Genomic DNA, 13562 nt, shown 5'->3' on the forward strand with positions numbered 1-13562 from the left:
GATTGCAATGGAATTTGGAATAAAAAATGCGCCTTTATGCTATGCTCTTATGAACTTTGAAAAAAATTAATGGGACATTGATTTTAAACACCACTCATATTTCTCAGGTGCACTGCTGGGTTGCAGAAAATTGTGACCGTAATATGCTTTGAAGTCTCAACATCTGTTCACGATGTACATATCCCATGTTAGCTAAAACGATGATCAGTGTGCCATAGGCCACATCAATCAACTTTCAAAGGGATTAAATTTTACTCCAATACAAATACCGTATGATTAATTACCAATGCAACCTTTCAACCCAAAGTCAAACAAATACACATTTTGTTGAACAAATATGCGTCAACTGTCATGGCAAATCAGCACTGCAGCATTTACTACCCTTGGATGAGCAAATAATTTTTAAAGTCAGTTCCCTTTATAATTGTGTGCGCATTTCTTCGGGTTTTTGATTGTTTCATGCAAGTCTGCTTGACAGCTGATGATCAAAGTCCGATATTGGGAGAGGGCGTTTGTTGATGACATAATGTCCCCAGCTCTGAATAATTTACACGTAAATATCTTAGCCTTCAGCAGATTAAAGTTTGAACTGATTGAATCAATCTTTTTGGAATTTTTTTAATGCTCTAATGCGAGTGATGAGGCCTTAAAGATTCCTGAGGCAGTTTAGCTGATGACTACGTGATTGGATTGTCCATGGGGCATACTAGATACCACTCAAAGACGGATGTTCAAATGAATTTATGACAGACTGCAGGTGATCAGTTTCTGACAGACGGGTCATCTTGGTCGCCATTAATCACAGTAAATCCCTGAAAATTTATTTCAAGTGGCATTTCAAGCTGGAAAAAGCACAGAATGGGGCATGGCATCTCCAAAGTACCAAAGTACATGAACAATACATTATCAAATTGTTAAGATGATTAGCAGCTGGTATTCAAAGACTACAGCAAAGAACTACCTGATGGTGAATGTACAGAATCTGAATTCATTCATAAGTATTTTGTGTATACCATAGCTTTTTCAAAGAAGTTTGGTTGAACCATCCATCCATGCTCAGCAGAGATAGACCTTCATTTTGGGAACTAGGGTACGGAAGGCAGAAAAATTATTTCATCCTATGACTATATTTAAGATCATACTATCTGATAACTTTTAGCGAAGGAGAGGTTGGTAAAGGATACTTGTGTTCCATGTGATTTAAGTCAAGTTTCCCCTCATAATTCTAGAAATGCTAGATTATTTCCTCAGCAAATCTACCTTATCAACATACATCTATCTGTTTTTACCTTGACAAAGATGCTGCATTAATCAAGAGAATAATGTGACAGTCAAACAAAGTAAGAAAGTGGTTTTGATAAATGATCCTAAAAGGGGTCATTTTCTCCAAAAGATATAAACATTATTTTTCGTTTTGGTGGTTTTAGTGTCACTCATCATCCATGGTACACATTCAATGCCACAGAGTACTATGTTATATGCCTGCATCTCTTCACACTACCCACCAATAATTCTTTTTACACTGTCCACCACTACTTTCAAATAGAAAGTACATAACGTGTAAATCAACACTCAAATCCACAATGTTTCACTTTACAAGTGAATCTATCTTTCAGCTGATCTATTGGTAAATTCAGCTTCCTGTTGACAAATATACTACAGAATGTCAACATTCAAAACATTCTTGGAAAAGGTACATTTTGGTAAGGATTCTTTTGTCTTCCAGTGCCAACAATTCACTGGATGCATGTACATGTCTTCAGCCCATGCCCGACGATATCACTTTCTGAGCAATTACCTCTTTGCCCAAAAGGTGTTTGCTGACAGTATTGCTAGCTGTTGAAAGATTAAAACCAGCAAGACTACTAAATTCATGAAAACATCGTAAGTGAGCCTCCAGCATCACTAGAAAATTCCTCACGAAAATTACCCCAGAGTCAAACTCATTTAAAACATAATTGCTTCCATTTAAAGACCTTGTTGTCCAGATGTGAAAAAGTCACATGACTAAATCCTGAATGCAGTGACAAACAACAAGGAAATAGGTTGTACACAAAATATTAATCATAGCATGACACCTATGTCGTAAATGACCTCAAAGTTTAATATCATTTTAACATCAGTTATCCAATTAAGAAATGCATGTAGTATGTTATCTACTTAGCAACAATACACATCCTCATGTACATACAATAACTCTGCTCAAAAGTATTGAATATTTTATTTAGGATGGTGCATACAATAGTTGTGCATTTGTGTCTGAGTAGTGAACAATGATGGCATTTTATCCATTATCAAAGTCTGTCTTCATTTTGATATGAGGCTACACTTGTGAGGGAGCATTACTTGGGTTGTCCTGAGACAGTTGACTTGGGTACCCAAGTGGTGTTCAGCAGTAAGTCATCCAATTATATTATACCACGGTAGTACCTTCATTGGAACTTCACGCATCACCTGTACAAAGGGAAGGTCTCACAAACCAACTTATCAGTTAGTTCATTGTTTCCCTGCTTTTAAATGTACCTTCATTGGAACTTCATGCATTTTCTTGCATACCTGGAGCATTATCTTGAAGGAACAATAGCTGTAACTATAGGAATTCGAATATCAAAACTTCAAATGTTTCATTTCTTTTCTCCCTTTTAAATGAATATATGGGAAAGATTGTGACTTAGTTCTACTCATTGCACTTTTATGTTGAAATATTCACAGAAACAGATGAAAGTTTAAATGTACAAAAATATGTCACAATATACCCTGTGTGTAGCAGCTAAAAGTTTTATACGATAGTTTGACTTTGAAGTGAGCATAATAGCAATACAAAACACATTGTGATGACAGCAATTTCTTGAAATATTTTTCCATAATAAGTATAATCACAGACACTAGAATAAGATGGTGTAATATTATGGATCAAGCCAAACATTGAATTTTTAATGCGCTAAAGGGACAAAGTTGGCCATTTTTCATGAATTTTGTTTGATACGAGATATAACTTATATTGTTTGACATGTTGAAAGATACTGAATAAATGGGTAACCATGCATAAATTCGACCCCGGTTTTAGACAAATTAAATGAAACTATGGCGAAAATGAATTAATGGTCATGACCATTAATTCATATTCGCAATGGTTTCATGTATCATGGTCATCCGTTCATTCAGTATCTTTCAACATTGGTTTTAGACACGATACATGAAACCATCGCAAATATTAGTTAATGGTCATGACCATTAATTCATTTTCGCCATGGTTTCATTTAATTTGTCTAAAACCGGGGTCAAATTTATGCATGGTCATCCGTTCATTCAGTATCTTTCAACATTGGTTTTAGACACGATACATGAAACCATCGCAAATATTAGTTAATGGTCATGACCATTAATTCATTTTCGCCATGGTTTCATTTAATTTGTCTAAAACCGGGGTCAAATTTATGCATGGTCACCCATTTATTCAGTATCTTTCAACATGTCAAACAATATAAGTAGTAAACTTAGTAGGTTTATTGTTTATGCCACAAAACTCAGAGATGATACTATTAACAATTAAGATACATTTTTATCCACTGCTTTGCTGTCCTCTGTACATTTTTAGCGACCGGTCTATGCTTTATATTTATTGATTTGTACATTTATTTTGGTAGGAGGCCATCAGTACTGAGAGAAACTTATCTATTTATCTAACATGTCAAACAATATAAGTAGTATCTCATATCAAACAAAATTAATGAAAAATGGCCGACTTTGCCCACCACTATTTCAAACACCAAACTGCAAATTGGATTGATTTGTGGTAAAACAGCACGTATAAATTGTACTGAATAATAAGTTTCAATCAAGTGATGTGATATACATTGCACTATATGTGCTGAAACATCAAACTGTACAGTGCATAACTCATTCATTTTGAAAGAGGCATGCCAACCACAACAGGTCAGCCTAGTCGTCCATAGCTACAACTGCACAACTAAACTCTACAATTCAGATGATTCACCATGTACCCTTCACAGACAGTATACACAAACACAGTAGCCATACATGTACTAAAGGCACAGCCCATTAGTCTAGGACCCTGTCCACAGTTTTGCATAATTAGTAAATAAAATAAGGGTGAAGGCGTGAAGAAGAGCAGACATCACTTGCTCTTTTTTCAAAATGAATTATAAATATCTTCTTTGTGAGATGAAAGCACTCAGTCCTGAGTAATTTCTGTTGGGTACAATATTGAAAACAGAAATATTACAAAATACCAGTCCCATAGGAGTGTTACTCTGAAAATAATTACTGTCACATGATGATTTAAGTAGTGACTGCTATGGAGACCAGACATACAAAGGTACGAATACACATTTCCTTTTGTTCGGGGCATTTCTCTGCATGTATGCACATCCCTATATTGATGGCAGAACTTATTTAAGCTGACACAGGTTTTACAATGGACATATTACACGTACGTGCAAATAAAATTATCTCCCAATACCATCACTGTAAATGCCGTGGGTGTAAAGCTATGCAAATTACACACTTTCCTTTCATTTGCACAAGGTTAAAGTGTATAGCACAATACCCTGGTTCAGGCTGAGAATCCTCATGAATTTTGAACATGTTGAAATAAACCTTACAAGCACACTGCTCTAGAGTGATGTGATTTGGCTGAGCATTTGGACACTCCCCACACAACTGGTACCTGACAGTCTAACGTCAGCACCCCTCAGAAATATGTGAAAACACATACAGGAACATATGGTAATGACATGTAAATTAACATATCAGATATTCGGTGTACACTCAGACAGCACTGTCTGTACAATTACGTTCTCGTGACTAAAGGCGTTTTGTTGGCTTGATGTAAAGACCTGACAGTACTCCTATGACTCTGTTTTCAAATGAATAAAAATTTGTACACAAGACATTACCCATGTAGTTGCTTGAAAGGGATTTTGTTCGGGATTGGGCAAGGTACGTGTAGGTATAGGTGTCATCAACATTCATGACTGGACCCCCCTCTTTCATTACATTTTGTAGATTCAGCCAAAGGCGATGTCTGTTAACAGCTCATACAAATGTGAACTGGATTTATTGACGTAAATAAAAATGCAGTGAAGTGGCAAAATGATTTCATCAATTTTCCACCAAGCTCAAAAGTATCATTATCAGTAATAGTAATGCATTTTTAACCAGACAAACTGTTAATCAAACGTACCACACTTATATGAATGTAAAAAAATAAACACAACACAGCACAGAAATTGTTATAATCAAAGATAAAAGTTGATAAAGTGTAAAGGACACAAAATCTACATGCAGAATGTTTATTTAGACTGGATCTCAAAGTCACTTTCTGTATCCTCCTAGTTCATTGTGATCATATGTTTTGCTCTGTTGCTGCTTTATCTAAACTATTCACCGATAAAGACTGGAGGTCACCATCAATGACATTTGTGGCAGAGATAAGAGTCCTACATAAGGGGGCTTCTTGAATGCTACCAGGGTGATTTGCATGGTTTGGTTAATCCAGTCATGGCAATGCTCACTTTTTCATGCCGTTTTCAGGACAGTGCATCAAGACAAAACTGGATTTTCTTTTGCAACTTCTTTGAAGCATTCAATGTGAACACATTTCTTGAAAATGTAGTATACAGTGCTGTCATATCACAGGACTCGAAAATTTTTTTTAAAATTCACTTGCCATAGGGCAAGTGAATTTTCAATTTCACTTGTCCCTAAGAAAAATTCACTTGCCCTGAAATTTCAGATGATTTAAGGAGTAAATGTGTATGGTTTTATTCATGTCATTGTAAGAAAGTCTGTAGCTGTAACTTACTGATAAATTTGTGTCCTTATTCTGTGTATCCAAAATAATATCTTATGTAATGTATACATGCACAGTGTTTCAGCCAGCTTTTGCTAGCATGGGGACACAGTGACCCATAGTAGGTCTTAATGGGGACAAATTAAATTTTGGGGGGACATGTAGTGTATTTCAATAAAACAACACCGGTACATTGTCATTGTGTCATCATGACCTGGTACCTTGTGTTAAGTCAGGTAGGTGCACTAAGGGTAAGTATATAATAGGTCACCGGTGTTGTGTCAAATTATGCCCATGTGAAACTTTAGTTTACTGCTACCTCATGGTATGTGCATAAACTGCAGGGTTCCCCTATTAAAGTCACCAAAATGATTAGCCAACTCATTAGCCAAATCAAAAATCTTGTAGCCACTTTGAGCAACCTTTAAACAGTTTATGATCTCAAGTGTAGCAACAGCTTTCTCAGCATTTAGGAGTTCCTAATTTTACAAATCAAGATGTTTTGTATGTTGTTCATGACAGTTTTAACATCAAAGAAATATTTTAGTTTTTATTACATTAATTATCTGTGTTTTTTATGACATTGAAGGGATTGAAATACTTTTTCATTTCTAGTGGTAAACTTGTGCCAAAAGAAATAATTAGGTGGCAATTCTAAAAATCAGGTAGCAATGTGAAGTGTATATTACCACAGATACAGAATACTTCTGCAGCATTGAGTCAGTGTTGACAATATGAAAACTTATCATACATATACACTACAAGCTCCTTATGTGGTTTTGTTAGCCACACAAATACAAATTTTCCATGGAGGAGAAAGCATTCGGTAGCATAGTGACAGTGTAGATACAAGTATTGTGGTGTTGTGTCGTAGTTGTGATCTAGCAGGCTCAATAGCATCTTTAGCATAAGTATTTTTCTTGAGACAAAAAGGGTCAGGTCAAAATCCTTTAAAACAAGACACAATGATATTGTTCAATTCATTTCCCAATGTTTTAAAGAGTAATAATAGTTTTAGTGATAATGATAACATTGAAGCCAAGGAACATTTTCATTTGATATTTTGATATCATCAAGAAATGTCTGGTGATGATCATTACTTCATTAAACTGGAGGAATCTGCAGAAATATTAATGTGATGATTTGAAATGGATATGCTTACTGCAACTACTATTGACAATTTCCCTTGCCATAACTGGTAATAAAATTTAATTTAACACTGACAGTCAAGCTAAATGCCATTAAATTGGAAAGCACCAAGAAATTACCTTTTATCATAAGATTGTACCTATTAGACCTCCCTAGGTGGTTTCTTTTGAACCATAATTGTGTACTTAAAGGGTCTTCATTCATGACATCACAAAGATGACCCAGATTTGACCTTTCAGAAAACCTCAAGTTTTTCTCCTTTTCCCTTGTATTCTGACTCTGTTTGTGAAAGTTTCCTTGGAAATAATCGTTTTTACTATAAAACTGAGTAATTGCAGGCCAAATTTTGATTCAAGCAAAGTAGGTAAAACTTGGACTAAAAAGGACGACCGGTACGTGGGACTCACAAAGGCAAAGCCAGGCCTCAGTGTATTCATGGTCGTCCATGATGTATTGTAGCACGGTCTGTCCATGAGGGACTGAGAGGGACCGTGATTGCCATATCGAACAGCAACAATGTTTGCTTCACGTACCAGGGAATTTGCAACTTTGTAGAAAGGAGAGTAAAGTGTTTCAAGACATTGTAACTTTGTAGGAAGGAGGGTAAATTGTTTCAACGCCTTACAACATTTTATTGTACGCTGTAGTTTTCTGTTGAGGAGGCATCGTGTGACATGATTTCATGAGAAGAAAAAAACATAAGATCATGCAAATACGTCAATATTTTGCCATTTTGTAACCAAGCAGAACAGAGTTTTTTTATCGGCAGGCCATATCGAAAGCGTTACACTCAAAGAACTAGAGAGTGGCAGCGCATACGTACAGTGGCCTCATTGAAATTCACTTGTCCGTCGGGCTGGGAGAATGTTGTTTTCACTTGCCCGGACTCAAAATTCACTTGTCACGGGCGTCGGGCGGCGAGAATTTTCGAGCCCTGTCATATCACAGGACGATGGGATAATACTCTACATTTACGCCTGCACCACAGTACATTCAGATACGCGCATCTTACCATGGAGGTTTTTAAAAAAATTTAACTCTGTAAAGAACATTGGTACAATATTTTAGACATTGGGTGTCATAGAAGTAGAAAATATTTATAAAAATTCAAAGGTTAGGAATTTCCATATATTTCACGTAATAGCATTAGCGGCATAAATACAAGTCACTTCAAGTAAAATGCTTGACATTCTGTTTTAACTGTAAGAAATCAGTTTCTGTAATTGTTATCAGCACAGTAAATAATTCATTGGAATAACTATTGGAAAGAAAATTGTTTGAGCGCTCACAAAGGAATCAATAAATCACTATATACTCGATGTATGACTGTCAGGGAATGAAATGACAGATATTCACATGTACAGCAATTCAATCATTTGCCAGAAAGACGGCACATGGAGTGTTTTTGCTAAGACGTGGACATGTAGATAAATGGTTCGGAACCCCTGTAACGTTTTTGTAGTCTCCTGATAGGATTGCATTGATATTCCCAGTGGGACCCAGGTAACATGAGTCGGCAACTCTGATAATTTACCTTGGTACAAACCTTAACAAAACACTGAGTCACAGATAGTATGAAATGACTTCATCTTCACGGGTAAAACGTGTTCCCAGACGTGTTATTTATCGTACCAGCACATTTGCATTATCCTTGATACATGTAATTGGAGTTTAACTTCGCTGCATTTGTGAAATTTTGATCAGATGGAAGCAGCATATGCAATAAAAGTAAACTACATGTAATGCACTGATTGGGCAGGTACATGTATATGTAGAGCTGCATAAAATCAAATGTTATTCACACATGTACCATGGTTCAAACACAAGCTGGGGACACTAAATTACAGTTATGATCTCAATACATTGGTCATAAATCAGTCATGCTTTCGGTATTTTTAGTTTTTTACAACTACCAATTTACAAATAATAGGCAGTTACATGTAAGGAATATTCTTCAACAACAAATTCATTCTGCATGGAAGCAAACATTATCTATTGGTGGATCAAATGTTGAAAACACCAGTAGATTAATGATAAATACCCTTCACCTACTAAGCACAATCTCTTTGTTGACAGATAGTCATTAACAAGCAAAGGGTCAAGCAACTATTTCTAGACAAATACATGTTAGCGCGATTGCAAGCAGTGTATTTACTAGCAGCTATACACCAATCTTGAGCCATAGTTTCAACGATCAATTTCTTGGCTACCTTTCATCTGAGCAAGAACTCAGTATGAAGACTACATGTAGCATGTGTCAAGAAAGAGAAGGCAGAATTCATTGGACTATTCTTAGAGTGACCCCTAAAGATACTACCAGGTATATACCCTTTGGATAGCTCTAGATACAGTATGGCTGGTCCATTTACCTTGGGTTGATTATGGTGGTCAATCAAAACACAACCGACCTTTATGACATTGTTTTTTCAGCAGATCTTTCTGATGACTGGCAAAATTGCAAGATTTGAACAGTATACAACATAGTGTATGGAAAGGGAAATAATGGCAGTTCTGTATGATTCAAGCACCATTATATTTAAATTTAGCCTATATTGAAGCAATTTTTGAATTTCCATTTACATTACAATACTGGTATATATGAAATACTCAACGGATTTTGTCCACATCTGACTGTTTCAATCCTGAAATAATATTATTTTTTTTATTATATGTTATTAATCTGAACCAGGCATCTGTCAAAACAGATGGGGAAAAAAAAAAAGCTTGGTAATAAGGACACACCTCAAATGAACTGGTCTGCAGTTAGCTTTGGCGGTTGCAGTTAGTCCTGTGTTCCAATGGTTTAAAGACAATTTTTGTTCAAGTTTGGCTGGACTGGTCTGACTACATGTACATAAGGTGATCACAGCCACAGCACAGCTGAATGAACAGTTTGTAATTCAGTGAACAGACCGTCCGGGTCATGTGGGACTTCTCTTAGATGCTTGTGTAATTTTTCCATTTCTGATTTCTATTTTACTTGAGATCAGACTTAAGAGACATTCAGTATTGTTTAAACATTCTACTATCTTACATTTTCACATGTTAAATATGGAAACACCAATAATATAATTGTGTATTATACATACATACAAACAATTCTCGTACGCTAAACATTAATCAATACTTCATTTATAAATGCTCTAAAATTCACCAAATAGATATCTATACAATGCTTTACAATTTAAATCTGTTTTTCATGTTTTCATTTTACATTGCAAAATTCCATACAAACATATGTCTTGTGGTCTTTAAATATATGTATGTTTACAGTTTATATGGACTGCCTGTTGTTTTACCAAAGCTCTATTCCAATGAGCAAGGAAAAGTGTTGCACACTAACCAAAGTTCCTGCTGCTCTGTCAAAATTGAACTTGAAGTTATGCTTTTACATTTTTTTATCTACTCAATCATCCATTGGGCAGAACTCTATTGACAAGATGAGGCACCCATCACCTGTTACCCATTGAATCAATGCTCAACGGCACCACGCAATGCGCTAGACTCCAACATGTCTATATTTCACAGTTTGCACACTCTTCACCTGGCATAAAGCAAACTGAATGATGACCAAAAGTTCTCGACCAAGCTGCTATTAAAAGTTGTATCTCATTCCATGTATTTTCAAGTATCTTAATACATGTACAATATTCCCACTGAATTTTCTGGATCTTACGATAAGCAATCACAACATGAACTTTTCTCTGATGATGAAGAGGTTTTCCAATTTAGTGTACCGTAGCTGTTTTCAATACATATTACCTGCTTTCTGAAATAGCTACCTGAGCCGCCTTTAGAAGATGACTGGTTGAAAATTATCAGTTTATACAGCATAGTTCATCCAGCAACTGACAAATATTCTCTACATCAATTACATGTTATGCAGCTGGCATATCTGTTTCTGATGAAAATTGGTTTTGAACACCGGCGTTTAAAAAGCACCAGAACAGAAGTAAGCCACAGAAGACTAAACCCTAGTGCCAAGTATAAAGCTAGTTGCATGTTTTTTTTAACAACCAGTATTGTAGCATTCTGGAGTGAATACGGGCTAAATATAACGTACTATGGCTTTGAAAATTTGTCCTTTAAGTCAGGGACATCGCTTCAGTGCATTTGCATCCATTCAACAATTTTCACTGTCATCAACTATCAAGTGAAATCTTGACAATGACAAATGTGCCTCATAATGCCAGTGATCAATATGCACCCCATTCATTTCCAACCCCTGCCTGATGAAATTCACATGCTTTGATTCTCTGAATGGACATAATACATTGTAAAGGTATTCTGAATAATGTAACAGAAATAAAGTTCATCTAGATTTACAGGTAACATACAGAAGTATAACTTTTATAATAATACATGTTCTAGTATCTGACTTATAATTATACATGTCATTTCATTGTGTTTAAACTTCTTTGAAATTTTCTCTGTTTTACATTTTTTCACTTTTAGCAAAATGCGAAGGTACAAAATAGCATATATATTTAAACACGTCAGGATTGTGTCCTACACTATCTCTACACATAGGTCCCTTCCTACCAGACCTCTATGCTACATGCAAGCATTCTTCTTCATTTTTGCTTTCTATTTCCTCCTCCCTCTTTTTAAAGAATCTATTGCATCTTTCATAGTTTAAAGTGTTTGTATACTATTCATTTCAGAGTATTTAAGAAGGTCCTCTGTGAAGGACTGAAATTTCGAATAAAGATTTTATTTTTGCACCAGAGTTGTGCTCCTTTTATCATACAAAGAGATATTTTCTTCTTGAAGTCCTTGCTTCTATGGCACCACCAAAGAGCACCAGTTACTGAAATCTGACTGGCTGTTCATAACTAATCATTAGCCTATACCACACAATATGGCCACGTTTCATGGAATTTCTGTCCTGTTATTACATCTTGCATAAGCCTGAGCCTATGTAATACGCATGACCAATGTACTCTTGCTTGCACCTATGCTCTAAAATATACAATTTCACTCAGGGACCTAGTGTTTGAAACAGATAGTACCGGTACAAGAGTATGACTGAGATGTAATTCTGACAATATGGTGTCTCATTCATCTGATCATGAGAGTCCTTGATAAATGTTACACAATGCTAATCTCCATATTCCAAACAGTCCTGTTTACTGTTACCGTCAGCATTTGCGACAATCAAACAACCTGATTCTGATGAATTCTTGTATTTACACATTCTAGAGATTTGATCTTCGAGATTTCAGAGATGTTTGTTTACATAAGCACTGTTTGGATTGCACTATCATTATGCTACAAAAGGTGTGCCTACAACTATAAATTTAATTTCTACATTTTATTTTTATTTTTGGATAGGTCCCCTCTTTGGGAAAGTTCACACCATTCAGTCACTACCAAAATGTGTGCGATTGAATTTTGGAGGAGGACAGACTGTAAGCAGACTAAGTCATCATTTATTTGTTTTGTTTGTATGTGAAGTGTGCGACACAAATGCACCCTATTGTATGATAATGCTTACAGGGTCACACTCTGCCACTCTACCCACTTTGAACATTCAGTTACATAAGCTTTGATGAAATCGGCAGTTTTATCTAGTCAGTTAATAATCTTGAAGCCTTCCTTGCTTGAGCCACAGTCCCACCGAGGGACTGTGTTTGAGTGTTATACTCCATGTGGCTCAAAATGAGCAAAATTACAATTACTTGCACAAATTATTCAATTATGTAATTTATCACACAGCTTCTACGTCTAAGGTGAAAAGTTATAAATTACGGTGATTCATGTAAATAAAAAGTGTTCGAGTCGTGTCCATTCCTCTTGGAGACAATTGTGGGATGTCACTTTTTGATGATTTCCTGTTATTCTTAAGCTGTAACGTACATGACATGATAAGTCTGAATGCTCATTCTTCTAGTTCCTAACCACACCATACAAAACAAAAGGGACTGAAGAAAAGGGTACACTTACTCCACTGGAAACCAGTCTCTGCAAAGCCTTTTGACTTCGGCTAGATCATCTGAGCACAGAAATCGAAGGTGTACACTGAGATTACTTCGTAGGTCCGCGATACTAGCACTACCAGTTTTTGAAATGCATTTCATTGTGCTCCGCTAGGCCAATCGACCAACTCACAGCACAACGATAACATTGGTTGGATAGTAAAAACAGATCAAAAATAAAAGTCTGTCCGTTCTGGTGAACGTTCCGACCGCTTTAGAAGGCAGGTCACGCGAAAAGGTGTTGCGACTACAGTACTGTACTGCGCTCACATTGTTATCTACCTTCAACTCCCACTGGATCGTGTTTACCGAAACGACGTTGAACGACCTTTCGAGAGCCTTTCACATTCTCTCAAAGTGTTTCTGGTTGGGAGTAAATGTTGGCAAATTTACCCCTCGCCCGCTTCTTCAGTAAGTTAACATTATTCCCGTTGTCGCTGAGAGAGAAATGTGTTCTCCTGGTCGCAATTAGCACGTCAAAATGTGTAATTTCACTGTAGAAAATTTCACCAGAAGACAAATTCACCAAAATAGTAGCGTTGGTCCACGCAGAATCAGTGACCTTTACCATCGAGGCCTCACAGCTTCACAGCAATTTTTACACCTGAAAAAGAACGATG

The 13562-nt window shown here is 36.2% G+C and overlaps 1 protein-coding gene across 1 annotated transcript in view; it reads right to left on the reverse strand.

Annotated features, from left to right (window-relative positions):
- LOC139151347 (N-alpha-acetyltransferase 60-like) overlaps positions 1 to 13506 on the reverse strand; it is a 52775-nt gene extending 39269 nt beyond the window's left edge. Inside the window, exon 1 of the mRNA XM_070724053.1 lies at positions 12911 to 13506. Coding sequence (XP_070580154.1) covers positions 12911 to 13044 — 134 coding nt within the window. The 5' untranslated portion in view covers positions 13045 to 13506. The remainder of the gene's footprint in view (positions 1 to 12910) is intronic.
- Positions 13507 to 13562: the final 56 nt, after the last annotated feature.

This window comes from Ptychodera flava, chromosome 15 (genome assembly GCF_041260155.1).
Source record: "Ptychodera flava strain L36383 chromosome 15, AS_Pfla_20210202, whole genome shotgun sequence".
In the NCBI taxonomy this organism is placed as follows: domain Eukaryota; kingdom Metazoa; phylum Hemichordata; class Enteropneusta; family Ptychoderidae; genus Ptychodera; species Ptychodera flava.